The 20,646-nt window shown below is 43.5% G+C and overlaps 2 protein-coding genes across 3 annotated transcripts; both read left to right on the top strand.

Annotated features, from left to right (window-relative positions):
• The first annotated feature begins 750 nt into the window (after nt 1-750).
• On the top strand, nt 751-11,730 carry map7d2a (MAP7 domain containing 2a). 2 transcript variants are annotated; one of them, XM_084029464.1, is made up of 17 exons: nt 751-958; nt 2,552-2,644; nt 3,080-3,154; nt 3,241-3,318; nt 3,852-4,015; nt 4,123-4,219; nt 4,774-4,863; nt 6,518-6,624; nt 6,699-6,814; nt 6,951-7,327; nt 7,436-7,583; nt 7,675-7,849; nt 7,988-8,092; nt 8,246-8,296; nt 8,510-8,546; nt 9,239-9,890; nt 10,018-11,730. In XM_084029464.1, the coding sequence occupies exons 1-17, from the start codon at nt 922-924 to the stop codon at nt 10,271-10,273; spliced, it is 2,658 nt and encodes an 885-aa protein (XP_083885590.1). In that variant the 5' UTR covers nt 751-921; the 3' UTR covers nt 10,274-11,730. The 2 variants fall into 2 exon arrangements, with proteins under 2 accessions (XP_083885590.1, XP_083885589.1); XM_084029463.1 differs by having other exon boundaries at nt 8,507-8,546.
• A 781-nt stretch (nt 11,731-12,511) lies between these two features.
• On the top strand, nt 12,512-20,422 carry LOC311025683 (uncharacterized protein; the record flags this gene model as incomplete). Its single annotated transcript, XM_084028753.1, has 10 exons — nt 12,512-12,616; nt 14,016-14,077; nt 14,249-14,965; nt 15,283-15,921; nt 18,691-18,800; nt 18,966-19,077; nt 19,169-19,229; nt 19,403-19,474; nt 19,573-19,722; nt 19,883-20,422. The coding sequence occupies 9 exons, from the start codon at nt 12,512-12,514 to the stop codon at nt 19,711-19,713; spliced, it is 2,019 nt and encodes a 672-aa protein (XP_083884879.1). The 3' UTR covers nt 19,714-19,722; nt 19,883-20,422.
• Nucleotides 20,423-20,646: the final 224 nt, after the last annotated feature.

Raw genomic sequence — 20,646 nt, 5'->3', positions numbered from 1 at the left:
AGGTTTCAGGAAATATTGTATACTTATTTAATCCTCAACTCCCAGCCCTGCTCTGCCATACAAAAACATTAATGGCATTCAATTGTAGTCCTTTCAAATGCATCGTTATTGCACAGTGACCTCCCAAAACAAACAGGGAGAATAAAATACCCTCCTCTCAAGCATACAAACTAACCACTGCAAAGGCGTTTCTCATGGTCAGATATCAAAACAGCTGCTGTTGAAATTGTGAAGATACATATGACCTATCTATCTGCTAGGTCACACAGCTGTATGAATGGTGTAGGCTATAGATTTATGTGTGCATGATTACCTCTTTGCAATATTTAGTCAATATTTATTCATCCCATAAGTATTCTATCAGATTGATCTTTAAAAAAATGCAATGTCAAATAGCAACTGTATTTTTTTAGTTTTAGTTGCATCTAAAAAAATGTTTTATGACTCTTCATATGATATGTGATAGGCAGACGTTAGTCTATGTTAACCTATTGTTGAGAAACAGGTAATTGATGCATTCATATATAGGGTACGTGTTGTCCTTCTGCCTCAGCCAGCTCAATTTGGATTGAATTTGTCGACCCCCTGTGTATCTGGGCGGGCTTACGCTGCGACGCACGGTGGTCGATCGGTACCAAACTCGATTTGCATCATCATCACCACCATCATCATCATCATCATCGCAGCTCCAGCCCCAGCATCTCTCCCCTCCTTCCATCGCAACACTCCCTGTCCTGCCCGTCATGTCCAGCCTCCACGATGACCTTCAGACCATCTAGCTGAATGGTGAGCGGCTGTTTGTGTCCGCCGTGGCTGCGCGTATCGCTGCTGCTGCCGTGGAGGGGGAGCGGATACCTGCGCTGCGTTATCTTCGCCGCAGAGCGTGTTTGGTGACTGCCTTTGTGACTGTTTACAGCTGCCATGGCGAGAGCAGTCACGTCATCCGGCGAGATAACAGGTAAGCGTTATGTGACGTGTGCCAGGATTGCTATCATCGTGTTATTGGAGCTCTGTCGGTCGTGTTAGCGCCGCGATTCAAAGCCGAATCACGAATGACGCAATTGGCATGTCCACTGCTTTATGTGCGGTCACGGATCAATCAAGCACCAATGGTCTATTCGCTAAGACTCAGTGTGTGTTTATTGTTTAAATGGATGCAGGTCTGAAAGCTGCGTGTTTTAATTCCCTTTACAATGAACTCAGATTACTAGGCCTAATGTTTATTTTATTTTATTGATATGACGAGTGAGTGTGCACATGAGAACTGGGGTATCTATCGCATTCGTGTGCTGCTGTCTCTGTCATTGTTACCTTTAACTACCTCACGAGGGGATAGCAGCATCACACGTTGTTTAGCCTGTTCGGCGATGACGCAGCTCATCCCGATAAAAGGGTTCACATGGGTGGAGAGGGGACGACTTCGGACAGACACATGGATTATCCCGTGTATCTTTGTATGTGCATCAAACCCCTGTGTGATGACTGAAAAGACTGGGTCGTTGTCTCACTTTGTATTTGCCCTCCACGCCCTTAAAGAAGGGGAATCTCCTTGTGTGCTGATAATCAGATTTGACTGTATGAGTGACTCGAGAGAAAAGACGTTTCTCTCTCACAGTAGCTGCTTCATTGAGAAAGTATGAGAAAAGACTAAAGTGGCACTTTATGTTGAAACTAGAAAAGAACAGCTTTCATTTCATTTTAGTGCAGATGTGGACATCATGTACACATTGTAGTTTTTACAACAGCAGGATTAAATGTTGTCCAGCTCTAAGATCATAAGAGGTGAAAATGGTTCTTCCTGCAGGGCTGGTAATTCTATTAACGTCTGAAGAAACAGTTGTTATTGTTCCTCATGAGCACCGATGCTGCTGGACATGGCACCACCTGTTGAACTAAAAACCATGCAGTGGAGAAAGATCTGCCCAATATTAGAGGGAATATAAAAGTGTTCTCGGTAGAACCCCCCTGGGTGGGTTCTTGTTAGCATCCTTAGAGGGTGGAACATTTCTGGAGAGAGCCCCCTGGGTGGAAGCATCTCTGTAGAATCTCTCATACAGAGTTCTGGGTCACACAGAGATGGTTCTATGTATAACCCTTTATATTGGGTTCAAGATAGAAGAAGAGGTTCCTAAATGTGAAGTATGTAAGTGATATTCCCCTCAAAACCATAATAAGTGACCACTGATAGTTAATTAGTGAAAAAAACAATAACATGTGATCATGGGAAATGATGAGTGTTACAAAATAAGCATGATGAATGTACAGTGAGTCAGTAGCACAAAAGCTTAGGTAACGTGAGGAGATCTGATCCTTTAAGAGGGCCTCGATGTTGGTTTTAGTCGGCTAAAATAACTGAAAAGAGACAAATAACTTGATTTATATTTCTCCAAATTGGGTTTCTAGTACCCTGAGATCTCACTCTATATGAGATAAAATAATCATTTAGTAGTCCCACAGTGGGGACATTTACAAGTTACAGCGGTAAAAGAGGATAGTGCAAATAACAAAGCAACAAAGCTCTAAGTATCCTCCTCTCTGTTCTGTGCGTTAGGGGAAAAGATGGCACCACCACCCATCACTCTTATTCCTGAAAAGAGATCTCCGACAAATGGTCACAGCTCTCCAGCCCGAACTGGAAAGACTAGTAAGTAATCCTCTTCAGCGTCTGTCACATGATGTGCTCTTTCCTTCCAAGTGTTTTGATCTGGGTGAAAATCACTGACTACACAATGATGATGGGGAATTATTTGGATTGTTGCACAACACAAGATGTGACGCTGTAGGTTATTATTAGCTACAAGAAATATAACCATAAGAGACATTCAGCATGGATCACATATCACATCGAGGACAGCTTCCCCCCTCTCCTGCACATTGCTGCAGTTTGCCCCTGCTATAGGGCTGCTTGGCATTTTGCAACACAATGCATTTAACACAGGTCAGCCCCAACCAGAGCTGAAGACACGTTTCCCTCTGCTGGTAACAAGGCGGCGCTGCAGGTCAGTGCTGTAGCGCTGATGTCATTCCTCTTTAAGCAAGGCTGAGTGTGCTCTCTCTCCTTCTGTCATGGTGATCACAGCTCCATCCAACGCAGAGAAGAAACCACAGATAAATGGGCATGCGTCCCCTTCACACATCAATAACAACCATGCAGGTAAACAAAGTAAGTCTTTACGTTTGCACACATATTTCTCTCCTTTCACTGTTTGTTTTCTGACATCATTATGATTCGTCTTTCAGTTGTGGAGGGTTACATGAAGACAGACGACAGGATGCGATTAGCCAAAGAGAGACGTGAGGAGAGGGAGAGAAGCCTAGGTGGGTGATGTCCATGTCCAAAAAGGCTGATTTCTGTGGACTGAGAAGCTCTGAAATACCCCCAAGTTCATGTTGATGCTGGGATCCGATTTGCAATGAAGTTTCCCTGCAAAGTTTTTTGTCGTGACATTTTTCTTTCACAGTTTAATTGGTTATGGAAGAGCCAGTAGAAGCGGAGTTCACTGGGTTTTTGATATGATGAGCCATGTCACTTGAGACAATGTGAGAGTAACATAGACTAGCTCACAAAAGTAGGTCAGAAAATCATGAAGCTCCAGTTGCCTCATGATGACAAGGATTTCTATTCAAAGCAAAGTCTTGGGTGTGTATCGACAGATAAAAGTTCACTGCAACTCATAAAAGTTCATGCAATGCTGAAAATACAGTTCTTAAAAAGTATTTTGCAGAGAGATTAAAATGTATTGATTCAAATTGTTGTTGCAAGAGACGTTGTGTTTGAACTCCACACGACCAGCCGCATATTAAAAAGCCACCGGCAACAACGTTGGTCCATGGACTCCTGTCTCTTTCAGTGGCCAGGGAGCAGCTGATCAGGGAGAAGGAGCGCCGAGCTCGGCTGCAGTACGAACGTACAGTGGAGGAACGCTGGAGGCGGCTGGAGGAGCAGAGGCAGAAAGAGGAGCTCCGCAGAACTGCAGTGGAGGAGAAGAGGAGGCAGCAGCTTGAGGAGGACAGGGTCAGAGGGTTTGCTGTTGTGTAGGATACATCACTTATCCCTGGCTGTGGCGCAAAAATGACAAAGCCAGTAGTGAGGTGACAGTGTCTCTGCTGTGTTGCATTCAGGAGCGAATGGAGGCCCTGATGAAGCGCTCTCTGGAGCGAAGCCTTCAGCTGGAGCAGAGGGCCAAACGTTGGAGCCGAGGCTGCCCTACAGGAGCAGGTAAGGAACTGAAAGGGATGGTTTTAGAGACAGGAGGCATGGATGCAAGAGAACCAGCAAGACATGGAAGAAAAGTTGTGCTTTTTCCAGAAGGATTGCATATTGCTGTATTTCTGTGAGACAACATGACACAGTATGTGTGTGTGTATAGTATAGTGTGCTATAGGTTTGTGTGTGTTTGTAAAAGAGAGCCATTCTCTTGGCCTGGTCATTGCCAACAGCCTGGCTGCTGAAGTGCATGAATAGAAATGTCCTCCTAGTTTCCCATAGAGACAGGATGGAGTTACATATCTGCATGGTGTCTCGGTAGCATCACAATTTGGAACTTCAGTGGATGATTGAACAATGGAAAATAAGACCAAAAATCATCTGTGCACATGACTGTGCCACAGCGACATTTACAATCACTGTGGATATTTTCAAAGCCTCTACATCAGGCTTCATGCCTGCTGGTATGTTAACTCCCATCCAGGTCTCTACACAGTTGGATGAGGAATTGCTCAGATAAACTGTTCATAACGCTGTATCTGCTCTGCTCCGCCCGCTGCCTATAGGTGACAGTGAGAATGCCCCACTCCCTTTCTCTGCTGCCTCCGCCTTTTCCCATGGCATTGCCTCCCCCCTTCCTGCTGTCAGCGAATCTGGTAAAGTTAAGCCCCCCCTCCTTGCCCTCCCAAATGTATCAGCCCTCCCGTTCATCCAACAGTAGCCATGTTTTTTTGTTTGTTTGCCTTTTGGTGAGCTGAAACTTCAACTCCAACCAAAAGGCAAACGTGTTCTTCCCCGTGATGCAGGCATGTTTTAAAATGCTCCATTGTTGAATCTCTATGCAAATGAGATATTGATCATGTAGGTCTGCAAAGTAAGCTCTATGTTGTCCAGGCTTCGGTATGTTTGCTGTGTTTCTGCTCGGTTGCTTTGTTGAGTCATCGTCCCAAGAGTCAGTGTGGATGCACAGCTCTGGCGAGACAGGCTTCAGGGATGCAAATGAACAGGCAGACGTTATCAGTGCAGGTGCATTTACGGGTATCCGAACTAACTAATTATAATCTGACCTGATTTTCAGGTCAAGTCAAGTTCAAACATTTCCATCTTCTTAATGTTCTCAAGGAAATTCCATGCTTTCCTCTCTTGTCGAGGCAAACTCCACAGCCCAGTATGCATACATGTTAGCCTAAGTAAACACACACACATGTTCAGTGTAACACGCTTTCAAATTTCCCTAGAAGACAACCTGCGGATTAGTCCCCCCAGATTAGTAACCTCTCCGTGATTACAAGCAGGCTAAAGCACGCTGGATCAGAATGACTTGAAAACCTCAATGATCCTCAAACACTAGCGGCGTTATTTTCTCAGTGCACAGATGAGTAGGTTGTATTTGCTTCTTCTTTGTTTTGATAATCTGCCTTTCGAGTGGTGCCGACTGAGCGGACGTTTATTTGGAGATTAATTGCACATGACCTAGAATAGAAATAAAACAGACACGGATAGAGTCATCTCACTGAGAGCGCTGCACTCTTTGGAGATTACGCTTTCCAGATGGTGACAGATGGATGAGAAGTTGCAGGAGATGACAAGACGACCACCGACTGGTTTTGTGCGATGCGTTCCGTGTGTAGAGCCTTTTGCTTTTGTCATTGTGAGTTCTCTCAAGGTCTCTGTGTGTGTGTTTTCATTTGCTGTCATAGTTTTGGGTGTGGCGAGGGGAGACATGTTGGGAATTGGGTTTCGGGGATTATGTGTGTGTGTGTGTGTGTGTGCTTACGTCACGCTGCATTGGAGCATACAGACTCAGGATTAATTTCTAAAGATAACTGTGGTATTAACACCCCCCCATTATGTCAGATTGTTCCGTCATACATACCGGTAAGATATGTTCAATATCCTGCCCTCATTCGGCTCTAATCTAGTTCTGGGAAATCAATTTGCCAATTTTGGCAGAATCACAAGACTGTCCCCCTCCATGTTTGTCCAATAGGATGGAATATCTGACTCGGAGTTGATGCAAAGTTCATCATGCATCTGATGTGAACTAATTATTTCTAGATTTGAGGAGTTAGTCTGCTTCAAACAGAGGAAACAAGGATGCCTATTTGCCGATACATTTGTACCTTGTGCCTTAAAATGCAAAAGACCTGTCAACTGATTTTTGGCTGATAAAATGAGTCTGTGAGCCTCAGCTGGATGCAGCAAACACCGGCCAGTCAAGCCCTCCCCTGACTACTGTATTAATATCCATCTGTCACTTGCGATTTGCCGTCCTTTGACTTTTGAAGCCTGGTGTTTGTCATCACGTAGCGCCCTGCAGCCCTCACAGGTCACCTTTCCGCGGCTCGCTGAACCCTGCAGATCACAACAGAGCTGGACTTCAAGGAGGCTCTCAGTCCACTCCCAATACCCCCAAGGTCAGACCTCATACATCACACATTACAATGCGTGTCTTATATTATGTATTAAATCACTCTGACACTGCTTACAGAAAGAGCGGCTGCGCAGAGAGAGAAGAACTGCATCCCCAGGTTGTGGATCCCCTGTGAAGAGATCTGAATCCCCTGCTAGTGTCACAAGGCACCTGGCTTCCCCTACTACCTCCAAGTAAGATCATTTGTTTGGAGGAACAAATGTGGCTGTCAGCAGAGATCATTACCTTTGTTGCACAGCATTATTTTAACATTTCTTTCCTAAAACGAAAGACTTAATTCTAAAGCCAAACAACTCCATCTGTGTGCAGGCTGGCTTCTAGGATCCGTGCCGAGTCTCCGAGCAACGCTCATCAGTACCATTACTCTCCTACAAGACATCGTCAAAACCTGTCGCCTGACGACAGGAAACCAGAAGGCAAGAAGGAACACTGTGAACAACCCAAAGCAGCGACAAAGAATACCGACGTGAACAGCACCGGTCCATCTTCACAAGATGGAAAGAATGTAGTCAATGTTGAAATCACTAAATCCAGACCACCTCAAGGTGAAACACTGGATAAGCATCTCAAAGGTGACACATCTGGAAGAAATCAGTCCCCTGACAGAAATAACCACATGTCTCCCAAAGTGGATTTCACAGAGAAGAAGACACAGAGCAGCTCTCAGGATGGAGACAAGAAAAAAGGTGGACTTTATGCAAATGACGGTAGAATATGGGTAACCTTACGCTGGATTGAGTTTAAGTAGAACAACAGGATGATGTTACACCCGTTTCTTCTTGTGTGTTTGACAGAATCAGCGGCTTGTCCGTTCACAGGGAAGATGGCAGCTGGCACGACAAATGCAGAGGAGGCTACCAAGTTGCTAGCAGAGCGTAGGCGCCAGGCTCGAGCTCAGAAAGAACTGGAGGAGAAAAAGCAGGAACAAGAGGAAGAAGAACGGTGAGTTCACTGAATATGTCACGAGTTAAAGGATGCACTGTATATTCTGTGTGATCTTTAAAATGGTTAAATATGTGCTGCTGCTCATCAGATTAAGGGAAGAGCAGCTGAAGAAGCAACTCGCACAGAAGCAGCAACAGGAAGAGGCAAAGGCTCAACAGGTGAAGGAAAAGGCCAAAAATGAGGAAGAGCTTCACAGGCTGAAACAAGAAGAAGAGAAGCGAAAGAGGGAGGACAAGGAGCTACAGGCCCAGATGGACAAAGAGGTAACTGATTTATTATAAGCTGCAGTTGTTTTTGCCCCGTTGAAAAAACGTTTGGGATTTCCATTTTTATTGGATGCACATTGTTGTGAATTTCAGGAGAATCTTTGGCATGTTGTGTAAATTGTGCCGTCTTAACAGAAAGAAAAAGTGCAAGTCCAAGCTCAGGAGGACGCAGAGCGCCAACGGCAAGACAGAGAAATGCAGTCGCAACATGAAGAGGAGGAGAGGCAACTAAGAAAAAAGGTGATTTTAAACAGAAACGTCCTCAGAAAGGACACTCATTCAATGCTAACATGCAAGCTAACAGTGCATGTTGCACTTGAATCATTTTAATCTGTGAATTCTGGAAATCACACAGAGATGAAATGTTGATATGTTGTTGATATATCTTTGCAGAGAATTGAGGAGATCATGAAGAGAACCAGGAAGGGTGAAGCTGACTTGAAGGTACTGTAAGAGACCCCTGTTCTCGTACAGTAGTCCAGCTGCCTTTAAGCACCTGCTGATTACGTGCATTTTTAATCCTTTTAATTTATTAAGACTCTTGACTTTCTGTTGTTACTATCTTTATTAAATTCTACTGTTGGTGATACTTTGGTTTTGTGTCCTGATTACGACAAACGTTGACTCGATCGTCTCTGTTCTGCATTGAATCAGAAGGAGGAGCAGGTGGAGACGAAGCCTGTCTCACCACCAGGTCAGTGAGCGTTTCAGTCGCCCTGCAAATACTTGTGTTTGCTTGCTGCCCCTGCTTACTCTGCCCCTCTCTGTATGCCTTGCCGCTGTAAAAATGCAAACAAGGCATGCATGGTTTATGATCTCTTTCATTTATCGCCTTACTTTGAGCATGCGCAGCAGTAATCCAGTTTTTATAAGTTGGCTTGAGTGAAATCTCAATGGGGGACGTACACCAATATTTTCTTTCTAGCGTTCTTGTTATTGTCCTTGTATGCAATGATTGTGATGCTTTGGCTATTCAAAATAGTCAACCTTGTCTACATTGTCTTTGTGGGCCATACAACCATTTGAGTAATGTGATATACTGTGGGACGTGGAGCAGCAGGCCTTCCTCTTAGTGCTGATAGGGCACTTTTTACTGTAGAGCAGTGCCATGGGAGCTGACTGTAAAATTAGCCGTTCTTGAAAATGCCCTTGGAAGATCTGCGCAGTGTGAGGCTCACACTTTAGTTGGAGTGTCTGATGTTAATTCTCAACTCATTTGGGTTTGACTATTCATGTGGATATTTAGCATACATGTCCAGAGATACTGTAAATATTACAAATGTACTGCCTGCAGGACTCAGGTCGACTCAAATCTAACTTCAGTTGATGATTACTGGGCAGTCCAAATAACGTGAAGCCCACTGTGATGTTTTTCATTCTCCACAGGTGAAGTAAAGACTGTTAACGCTCAGGTGAAAGAGCAAACGGTCAAAAAGGTTGAGTTTCAGGTTAAAGAGCAGGTCACAGGCCGGGCCAGCGTGAAGGAATGTGTGAAGATAGAGGTGGCAGCAGCAGCAGCAGCAGCAGCACAGATGGACTGTGAGAAGAGTTTGCAAGTTAAAAACAACGCTCATCAAGTGACACCAACACACAGTGTTCCTGAGAAGAGGCCGGACACCAACCAAACGGCCGAAGAGCATGCCAACCGACTCAACAGAGACGGCAAAGCCTGTGTGCTCAGGCAACCGGGAGGGGAGGTGGAAATGAATGTAACCAAGCCGCACAGAGCACATGTTAAAGCCGCCGAGCAAATAAATAAAGAGCCGACAGCAGTCAACCGAAGGGAGGGTGGTCTGATGAATGGAGCAGTGAAGGGGGAAGGAAGTGCCTTGAAGAGAAGCCATCCAACTGCTGAGGCGAGCAAACAGCAAAGCCTGCATGTGTTAACAGCTGCTAAAGGAGGGTCCCAGACGGAGGTCGTAAGACCCTCCCTGGCACCCCTGCCACTGGGACACCTATCCCCGCCAGTCATCCGGCTGGAGCCACTAGACGTGAAGGGTATGTTGTCTTGTGATGGGGTGCAGTCCATGGAGGTCAGGTGAGTCATCAGGTAACCCTGTGATATTATCATTATTAATATGTTTACAGTAGTTCTCACCACATTACACACTTGGGCACTGATATACGTGATTTTTTTTCATTTTTTTTCAATGATTATATTCCAGCCCAGTTTCAAGGGAGGAACTGATTTCAATCCCAGAGTTCTCGCCAGTAAACGAAACCCAGCACAGCAGCGTGAGTAACACCCGTGCCCTGGAGGACCTCATGGACCTGACGGGCAGCGCCACCTACCCAAAACTCTCCTCAGAAGGCAACATCGGCGACTGCAACAAGAACCTCATTGAGGGTGTGGTCAGTCCCATGTCAGACTCCAAGCTCATCGGGAGGCATCCATCCTCAAACAAACTTAGCATCCAGTAGTCTGTTAACGCTCTTCCTCTCTGGCTTGCCTTCTCTCTCTCTTTTCCCTCCTCTCTGTCTCTGTCAAGCTATCACATTTTGAGTGTGAGCCCCCGTGTAACTACATTTATGGGAATAGAGCCATAGAGATTGACTTAAGAAAAACAAACTGTAACCCATGACTTGCAATATAAAGAAATCATATATTCTATATTCCAATCACATATCAACTGACCCTTAGAAAGTATGTGTGATTTTGTTTAATCTACTGTTCTTTTTAAGACGACGTGTGTGCAAGATGAGCACGTGTGGGAGACGGTGTGATAGGTGACAGATAATGACAGAAAAAAGTAAATAATCAGGGTTTTGAATATTACTGACATTTAGAAAACCTACTATGGCTAAACTATGGTAAGAATCTCTTTTTCTCTGCACAGATTCCTTACTGGGTCCCAGTTCAGTCCCAGAACAGGAGTAACAAAACTGCTCAGAGCACTGATGACTGCATTTGTACCTCTGCTTTTCTACATGCCCTCTTAAGCCTTTAAATCGTATTCAGATTGTTGCTGGTAAAGGCATGACTATTTCCCTTTCATGATAGCCTCAATTTTAGTACTTCGAGAAATGTTCCTCCCTAATAATGTTATTTGTGCATGTGGTGATGATAGATTGGGCTGGAATTTAACGGATTTATCTGACAAACTGAACTCAAGCAGGACTCCTTCAAACTAGAAGAGGTCTGAGATTGTTATGAGATCATTGAAATGTTTGTAAAAATAATTAGGACTTTCTAACTGCACGTGGATGAGGAGAATGATTGTCGACTTGAATGTTTGCACATTGAGAAAATTGTAGCATTAACACAATTATTGGCACATACCTTGGACTGCATTCATAAAAGCTCATTTAATCGGCAATTTTCAACAATTCACTGGATTTCATTGATGAAAATAGTGACAGCCAAGCAGCTTCATGTCATTTAAAACGTTTTCCGTAGGTGTGCTTTGCTATGTTTAGGTTTTCCAAGGAACAACACTAGAGGATGCTTCAATCTCTTAGACACAGTGAAGTACATAGATTCAAACCAATAGATATCTGGCTGTGTCACACTGAACAATCAATGTGTGTGTGCTCTGTAGCTATAATGATGCTGTTTATTTCTCCTCCCATCATGCTGTGCTCTGCTCCTGTGAATTATCCAGCAGACTCTTTTACCTAAATGTAATTCCAGTAGAGATGCCTTAATGACTGATTAGTTACTGAATCTTTGTGCACATCACTTTACAGTCTTCTGGCTGTGTTCCTCTCTGTTTGGCCACTGCTGACCTGTAAAACTTGAACCTTAATGAAACGCTTCATCTCCGCCAAACTCCAAAAAACACTTATGCCAACAGCTTATATACATTGTGTCACTTATAAGGTGCCATTTAGATTTGTGTTCCTCAGACACTGCATATCCTGGAAACACAGGATTTTTGAATTGTATATTTTGCATAGTAAGCACTGCTGTACCACAATGACTAAAATTCCAGTTCTTTGAAAAGGGATTTAATTTGAATGAAAAGCAAATGAGTATAAATAAATGATACAGTATACAAACACTTCAAAAAGTATTCAAGTTTGCTCATACCTATATTTCAAGAGTCTATCCCAGTCAGCTCCACACATTAAGTTATGCAATTACTGTAGACATTGTGCATGGTTAGCATGGTCATAACAATGTTATCCAAAACAATAAAATGTAAACCTGGGAATTCTGTGTTTTTGATTGTGTGTTTGTGTTATTAAGCAATTGACATGGGCAGAAGCTGATTGTATCTGGAACTAAAGCATGAAGTGAGATGGATGAAAGAGATGGAAGACTTTAGAGAAAGAAAAATAAATCAGATGGATATTTCCTGTAGCTGAAAACAAAGCTGTCTGTATATATAACAGCTCCACTACAAACCAGGCAGGAGCCTGGTGACATGTTTGTTTAACTGACTTTATTTTCATTTTGGAGGCTGTAGGTTTATGCGTAATCCTAAAGAGGTGTTTCTCAACTTCGGTCTAACTTTGCTGATACAAATGGGGCAGATAAACATACACAGGCATATTTATATAATAGAGATTATCTAAAAAGGGTTGATTTTGATACAATTGTGTGAGGATGTAAAAGGGGAGTAAAATTCATGCCCAGGATCAGACCTTTTTGTTTGGCACTCCGTTGACATGTAGTACACACTCCGAGGCAGTAGGTGGCGCTTGACGTTGAGTGACATGCATTTCACTGTGTTGATGAAGGGCGAGAGAGCTCTGACGAAGAAGGGCAGCTCAACTGTGTCGCAGTCGCACGTAGCAGCTCCAGTCGACGATTTGTCTTCGGTGAGTAGTTGGCGAAGTTAATGAATTACATGCATTGCTATCAGAAACAACGCTTGGGTGATTTATTTTGTGTTTTTTTGTGTATCTCGCTAAGACGTTCAAACGAGTCGCGACGTGAATGGCAGCTCAGTCGTCTCCGAGAGCTCCGTCCAGCGGCGGAACAAATCAGCGAAACACCCAGGCTAGCTAATTGGCCCTTAGCAAATGTAGCTTAGGTATGGTTACGCTACGCTAGATAATGTTAGCTCGACGTGTATTTCTTTCTGTCGCTAAGTATAAACCAGCCCGAGGGACATTCTTCAGTGGTGTCCCCGCTAGGCTCACCGTTTCAGTTAAGGGTCTGCTTTTTAAAACCACATAAATACGCTACAGACTGGGTCCTGTTGTTTTCCTAACCCACTGCCAATGAGCTAGCTAATACTAAAAATGGAAGCACGGTCTGCCCAGATCCCTCACAAGGATTTAAGGATCACGACCGAAACTGAACCCACGGCCACCATGGCGACACATTCACACCCGGAAAGCGACGCTCGCTTTAATAAGAAACCCGGCGTTAATTTCGTCTTCTTGTTTTGAACTTTAAAACGTACGGATTCCACTATGACCTCGGGTCTGTTAGGATATGTCTTTTTACATATCAATGTACATTTAGTGGTTGTGACATTAATTATCACCACACACGGCAGGAAACCGCAGTTCCCCCCCAGGACACAACAGCGAGTATAGTGGCCACAGCTGACGGATGTAAACGGGGATTGCAGTGAAGCGTTGAAAGTAAATCACGCATGATAACGTGACTGTGTGTGATATTACTGATTAGGTTAGCCTAAGGGCCGGGAGCTTATCTCTGATTAATAGTTTACTTATTGCTTTCGGTTGGCTTTACCCATATTACTTGCTATCTGTTAAATATGCACTTTGAACCATTACATTTGGAATTGTTTGAATTTGCTTATTAGATGAACTCACTGTCTTTAATGCATACTTTACACGCTGCATTATTTAATAGTAAACACATACATTTATAGCAGTTTTTTATTGTGATAAACAACATATAACATCAGTTCAACATTGCAAGTTGAGAATAAGTAGTATTTTCTAATACTAACTTAAACAATATGATATTGTGTGTTTCATAATGATTTTAATTGACATTCACTTAATACACCATTTTATTTTTTTATATTTTTAATTTATTTTAGAGGTATTACATTGATGTTTAATAGTATTAATGTTTAAGCAACTATGAGTGAGTGGAACAAGAAATGGCAGATGAGTAAAAGCAACATAACTACTCAGTATCAGACTATAGAGTCAGGGCGATTCATTTTAAAAAATAAAAAAAGCACTATATATGCTCAAGGCTGTCAAAATTCAGTTTTCTTTTTTTTGTCCATAGATTATTCACTCACTTCCAAATATGGTTCGACCACATTTTGGACCACCACGTTTGAAGTCCAGGTAATGTCTTTTCATTCGTCAAGTCGTGCAGTAGTTCAATGCTATATTTATGAGTGTTGAATCTCTGATTTAAGCTAGTTGATGGCCCTTATTTTTGCAAAATGATGGTATGTTTTAAGTGGCTTTGTGTCTTGTAATCCACAATTGTCTGTTTTTCTTGTGTCCTATCAGACCTTACGGAGATGGTCATAGCATTGGATCGAGCGATGGGAATTACAACCCCAACAAAAGTCGAAGAGATGTCCAGGGCTACCAAGGAAAGGCCCCTTTTCACTGGAAAGATTCCAGAGGTAGAGGACGACCCCCAGTTGTCAAAAGAGTTCCCCTGATGGGAGAGCAAAGGGAGCCACGTTTCAATCACTGGAGGTCCCAGAATCAGGATTCCTTTCAATCGTACCCTCCCAAAATGGAACCACACCACAGCCAGAGGAGGCCTTCCCCATCCAGGCCAAACCGCTCCCCCCATGCCCAGCATCAGTCATCCTCTCGCAGTCCTGCACAAGGATCTCAGAGTCAAAGGGGCCCACCTTTCCATGGTCACCCCTCAGGTCACAGGTCACCCTCCCCAAGACATTTTCGCAACCACCCAGCTGACAGGAGGCCAGGCTCAACACCAAACTACCAGGGGTCTTTCAGGGGCTCCAAAAGGCAGTCAGGTTTTCAGCATCAGGAGCAGCGGAGTCGAGACCCTCGTGAGAATTACAGTCCCAGAGAAAGGCCCTTTGAGCACTCGGGTCATGGCATGAAGCGCTGGAACGAGCCTAGAGCGTTCGCTCATCCACACAATGGAGAACACGGGCCCTCTGGGTCACAGAGGAACCCCAGAGAGATGCATGGGAGAAGCTCATGTCCAGAGAGGTACAAGAGTGAAGCAACAACCCCAGCTGGGTAAAATTTTTAAAGAGAAGGCCTCAAGCTGGCCCAGTCCTCCCAGTCACAGGGGTCGTATTGATTATCTCTACACTGCCCCAACTCATAATTATTAGAGGGAATTAATGGGGGTCTGATGTTAATGGGGTTTCACCTGCCATTGAGAGGAGTATTACATCTGTAATTGCTCTTTGAAAATGTACTTCTCCTACCTGTTTCATTCTGTCATGGCATTAAGAAGGGGCTGCATTAAGATAAAAGTTAAAAGTTCCGCCTCCCACATGGCAATGGATCTGTCATTGTAATGATTTCTCTATTGTTTGATGGATGTGCAGGTGGTCATCTGAGCAAGACTCCAGGCGGCAGCGTGGTCCAGTGGAGAGGCAAGGCAGCAGATCCCACAGTAGAGAGAGGGCACAGGATGTTCCCCACCTGCCCCCTTTCAGGCCCCCGTTATGGAAAGGAGGTCCATCACCATCGTCCTCCTACCACAGGAACCCTCAGGAGAGGCAAGCTGCAGGACCCCGCAAGAGGAGGATATCAGAAATCAGCATGCCCACTTCAGACCCTGCACTGGAGCATGGCAATCAAAAACAACCCAGGAGAGAGAGACCTCAGCTGCTCAGCATTCCCAGGCCCTTTGGTGGAAAACCATTATCTCTTAGGGATAGAAGTTACCTGGTTAAGAGCAGACAAGTTCGAGCAGAATCTCTCATGAAGCTCAGAATACCAACATCTGTGAGACCCAGGCCTCGCCTAGGTGACTCTGCCTCAAGGGAAAATTTCAACTCTGTTCTTGCCATCAGGAAGAAACGTTTCCAGTCAAATGCAGCTCCCCTGAAAACATTGGAAACAAGGAGGGGCAGACCACAACAGTCACCCCCCAGAGAAGAAGCCTCTACCAGCAAGTCTTCAAGAGACTCTGATACAGGCAAAGAACAGGTGGAGTCTCGCCGGTCCTTGAACACACACAGGTACGGTATTTTTCTTCTAGCACTGTTCGCAGGGGCTTGATGATGATTAGGAGGTCAAGAAAGAATGTCTCTATATGAAGGGGGTGCCAGCTGTGGAAAATGGAGATATCACGATGAGCTAAATGTGCAACAGTGATTCGGTTGATGAAAAACTACAAAAGGGTTTCAAATGCCTCCCTGTCTGCCTCATGTTTGAAATATCTTCCTGTGAAGTGGGCTGAAGAGAAAGTGCTAAGTTGCGCACCATATCGATATAAAACCTGACAGAAAGTTTAACGCCCTTGATGAAGAATGTGGGGGAAAAGGTTGATCTGTGCTGTTGAAGGATTCCTGTCTGTCAACAATAAGCTCGGAAGAAGTGTTCGGTATGTTGTGAAGACCCCTTCACCCTCGTTAGAGAACAAACAAATTGAAGCTGAAGTTACAACCCGTAGGCTAAAATGGTATATTCGAGTATGGAAAATGAGGACATGAAAATGACTGCGATTACCAGCCTGCCCCATTGAAATTATTGACATGTCAGCCAGTCAAGGACCATGGGAAGAGAGATGCATCATATGAATGTACAACAGTGGTGACTGCTCACGGCATTAAGTAAAACATGAGACGGCAAAGTTACAAGTGGCATGTTTGGTGACAGGATTTCCAAGAACGGCCGGTCAGAGCTGTGCCACTTTGTTTTACTTTGAATATAATTACAATGTCAAGATGGAAGATGGGATTTTTGATGACAACGGAGACAGGAAAAGCCAAAAACAAGGAAGAGGATTTTATATTGAAGGCCATAGTGATGCTCAGTTAGAAGTGTACCTGCATTAATTTTTCTCGATAAATTAACTGACTCCATTTTTGTCGAGTGTTAAAGTCCCAGAGTGGCTTTAATACACTTTAAACTGTAAAAAAGAGACGGTTAAAAGCCTAGACAAAGAATTTGGCAAACAGTTGATGGACTAATACAGTTTGTTTAAAATCCACACTCAGGATTTTTTTTTACCTTCACATGTTCATCATACGTTTGACTTACACAAAAGTGGGAATCTTATTCTTGCAGTCTGCAAAGTAGATTAATTCCAGACGGATTGTCTCATCAGAATGGAATAACCGATTCTGCCCCTTATCTGTGATACCTTGTGGACAGTCATCATTTCCATTCAGCTGAACGAAGAGGAGCTAAACCACTACTAGCACTACTTCATGCAGTCCATCAGATCATGGAATGTTCTGCCTCTCTGCAGTCATGAGAACTTCAAGCCCACATTCAGACGTTCATCAAGCATTATCTATGATAAAGCTGGAGAATTATTTCGGACGCTGTTGATGAAATTCACCAGGGACGGTAACGTCAACTTTTGCAGTCAAACCTGCATAAAGCAACTATTTGGCCACCTCTATTCATGTAATCCTATCAAGAAAACCTGCAGGCAAACGGGCCTTGATATGTAATTTTAAATGGCTGGAAAATATCTGTGTGGTTGACACAAAAGAAGACGACATCAAACACTAAAACATGACAAGCCACAAATGGTGACGCAAGACGGTCCTGAGAGAACGGATTTAACGTAGACAAGAACAAGGTGTGATGTGGACGGAAGCAAGACCAGCTTGGTACCACTGTGTTATTTAATGTGAATGCATTTGGTCTGGACCCACAGGTCAGCATGTGCTGTTCTCAGAACCTTTGTGTCCAATCTGAAGTGTGACCTAAATGTAAAAATCAGAGGTGCATGCCATCAGCCTGAGCGAAGTCAGAATATTCAATAGCCTCTTTACAAGACTAACACAGCCACTGAAAATCTGTAACCCAAACCTGCATACGGCAACCTGCGAAGACATTCCCTAGTGTGACGGACAAGAGATAATCTCAACCACGTCTCTGCACTCTATCCCACTGTAACTTGAACCAGAGAACAGTGCTGGAGCCTTGACTGCAAGATCACCTTTATTAAATCCCTGCTTTTTCTAATTCATGCCCAATGCCCCAAATGTTAAGAAGTGGAGGACATCTAAAGGAATAGAAGTCTCATTTGTGACCCCTGCGAAGCCTGTGGTCACTTCCCTTGAACCCTGTGGATCATCGCTTAAAGCCACTGCACGACGAGGAGAAGAAGCTGGTCAGCTGACATGGTGTGTGTTCAGCCGTCAAAGCTACCGCTGTCTCGAAGACTCGAATCTTGTGAAACCCTTTGGATGGTGATCTTTGGATGGTGATGACTGAAGACAACCAAAGGAATGAAGTCCAGATAGAACAAAGGTCAGAAGTTCAGTCTGACTGAAAACCAGGCACCGTCCTCCTGGGCTTCTGAGAGAGGAATGATAGAAGATTTGGTGATGTGATCTAGACCCATATCTAAAAGTTGTCTCCACGATTCCCCCGCTCTAACAATCACTGAGTAAACGAAGAGAGCTCAGATTGATTCAGGGTACAAAAATAGGAGTAAAGAAGCATGGACATTCCATGGTCTTTGTAAGTACCAATGTGATGCGTGACTTGTGTATATAAATATAAATATATATAGATATAAAATCAGTTGTCTGCCTGCATAACATTGCTGTTCATTACTGGTTTAAATTGCATTACATCTAAGAGTTGAGGTGATTTAAATGTTTTAACTTGTAATCTGTTTCCTTTAAACATTGTGATAGCTTCAATGTCTTGATAATGTATCCAGGCCACATTAAAGATGTTCATACACTGACATAGGCCTCACATGATGCTGCTATAGGAATGCTGTTGTCTTTAACACGGCCTCCACTGATCTCCCCCCCCAGATCTTCTCCCATAGAGAAACGTGACCTTGTTGTTTTGTCCCATTGGCCACCTGGGCCAAGCTCCTCCTCTAAAGACGGCTCACCTACGAAAGATCGGAGCCCAAAGAACGGTGAGCCATTTCTTTTCCCATGTAATGAAAGTGCCTACCAGAGGCTGGTATTTATTGCTTTACATTCCTTTATTGTTCTGTCAACCATTGTTAAAATGCTTCAGCTGTTTATTATCACTTACCTCTTCTTTTTTTTCCTTTTTTTTATTGATTTATTTTTTATAGAACGTAATTCCGATCACGATGCGCCACCAAACAGCCGCTTCTCAAAGACGAATGATTCCAGATCATCGCCTGAAGACCGAAGACAGGGCTATGTGGATAGGAGGGTGTTTAGGTACGTTTCATTGTGTTTTGCAGTAGGTGGAATGTTAGCTTTATGCAGAGCGTATCAGGTTTCTGATGTGTGTTTTTATATATGTTTGCAGGCCATTTAATATGCAGGAGAGCTACAGAGGGAGACCCTTCAAGAGACCAGGACCCATGCAGGTAAAACATTCATTGTATAAGACTGCAAAACTTGTTTTGGCAGATATAACACAACTGGACAAATATATGTGAATATTAATTTACGTCTGCACTTTATTGTTTTAATTGTAATGAGAACAAATGGGTGTGATCGCACACAGAATGTGCTTAGCGTTTATTCTTGTGTTTTACAGAGGCAGTGGTTCACCGGTGGTCCAAGGAGGGGGGGCCCCGACCTGTCTGGAAATATCAGAAGACCTCTCATGGTATGCATGTCACTCAGTTCTTCTGGGAAATGTGAAACGGCTTGTGGAATCTTTATTTCTTAATAACTCATATTTGAATTCCTTGTGTTTTTTTTAAGGAGAGCTTAGTGACGCGTCCTTTTCCAAATCAGAGGCCGGTATTCAGAAAAAGTCACGGGATCGTGTCCAAGTACCGCAGCATGAGAGTGATGCGTCAGCGTGCACCGTACAACCGAGGGAACAACCATCAGCGCTGGTGATGATCTCTGGTACGTTTTCAGGATGTTGTGGCTGTGAAGGGCCATTTCTGGTTTCCATTAAATTTTTCCAAACAGTTTAGAAATTGTCCATCTTGTATCACAAGAAATTGTACATCATCTTCTAGAAATGCTGTATTCAAATTAGTGTTTTTTCTTGATCTCCACACAGATCCCACAGAACGCAGACGTTATACTGGAGAGGGGCAGAACACATCTCAATCTTTTCTTGCTTGGTGGACTGCACCAACCCGTGGCATATATCCCAACCTGCCTGTATATTGTGGAAGTGTTGTTGCATACATTTGTTCCCCGGCAAGTGTTTCAGTTGCTTCTTTGAAGTGCTGCAGTTCATTTTAGGCTAATTGTAACACATGCCGTTATGTTGTCCTGCTTTTTATTTCTTGTGAATAATTATTTGGGAGTCGCTGCCTGTGATCTTGGCAGTCTTCATTTTACTGATAGTTTTAGCTTTTTCTTTGTTAACCAGCAGCAATCAATTTCAGTTTGTGAAGTCCAAGAAATGTTTACTTTAGAATCTCACCATTACTGTTTGTAAAGACTGATCACATGACATGTCCTGTTTGATACATTGTGGGCGTTTTGATTAGAAACAGCAGCTTGTCGAATGACATTTAGCTACTACTTGTAAAACTTGTATAATCACATGGGTAGTTTGTTTGAGACTGGAAATAAAACAACATTTAACAAGCTTTTTGTTTGATGTATTTTTTTGCTGGCAGAGTTGGACAAAGGACATAATTGATCAATAATGTTTTACAGGAGAATTTGATCTGAACATGAATGGTGAAGCAGAGAGGTGAGCATTCTCTCAGACTTGCCATCACCAAATCTCACAACAGCATTTATGTAAGTAAACAGGCAGGACGTACAGAACAGATGTCATAATGTCCTCTGAAATGACCCCATGTCATG

The sequence above is a fragment of the Eutrigla gurnardus genome (genome assembly GCF_963514095.1).
Source record: "Eutrigla gurnardus genome assembly, chromosome: 15".
NCBI lineage: Eukaryota > Metazoa > Chordata > Actinopteri > Perciformes > Triglidae > Eutrigla > Eutrigla gurnardus.
Note: the sequence above shows the minus strand (reverse complement) of the source record. Positions and strands in the feature narration are given on the sequence as shown.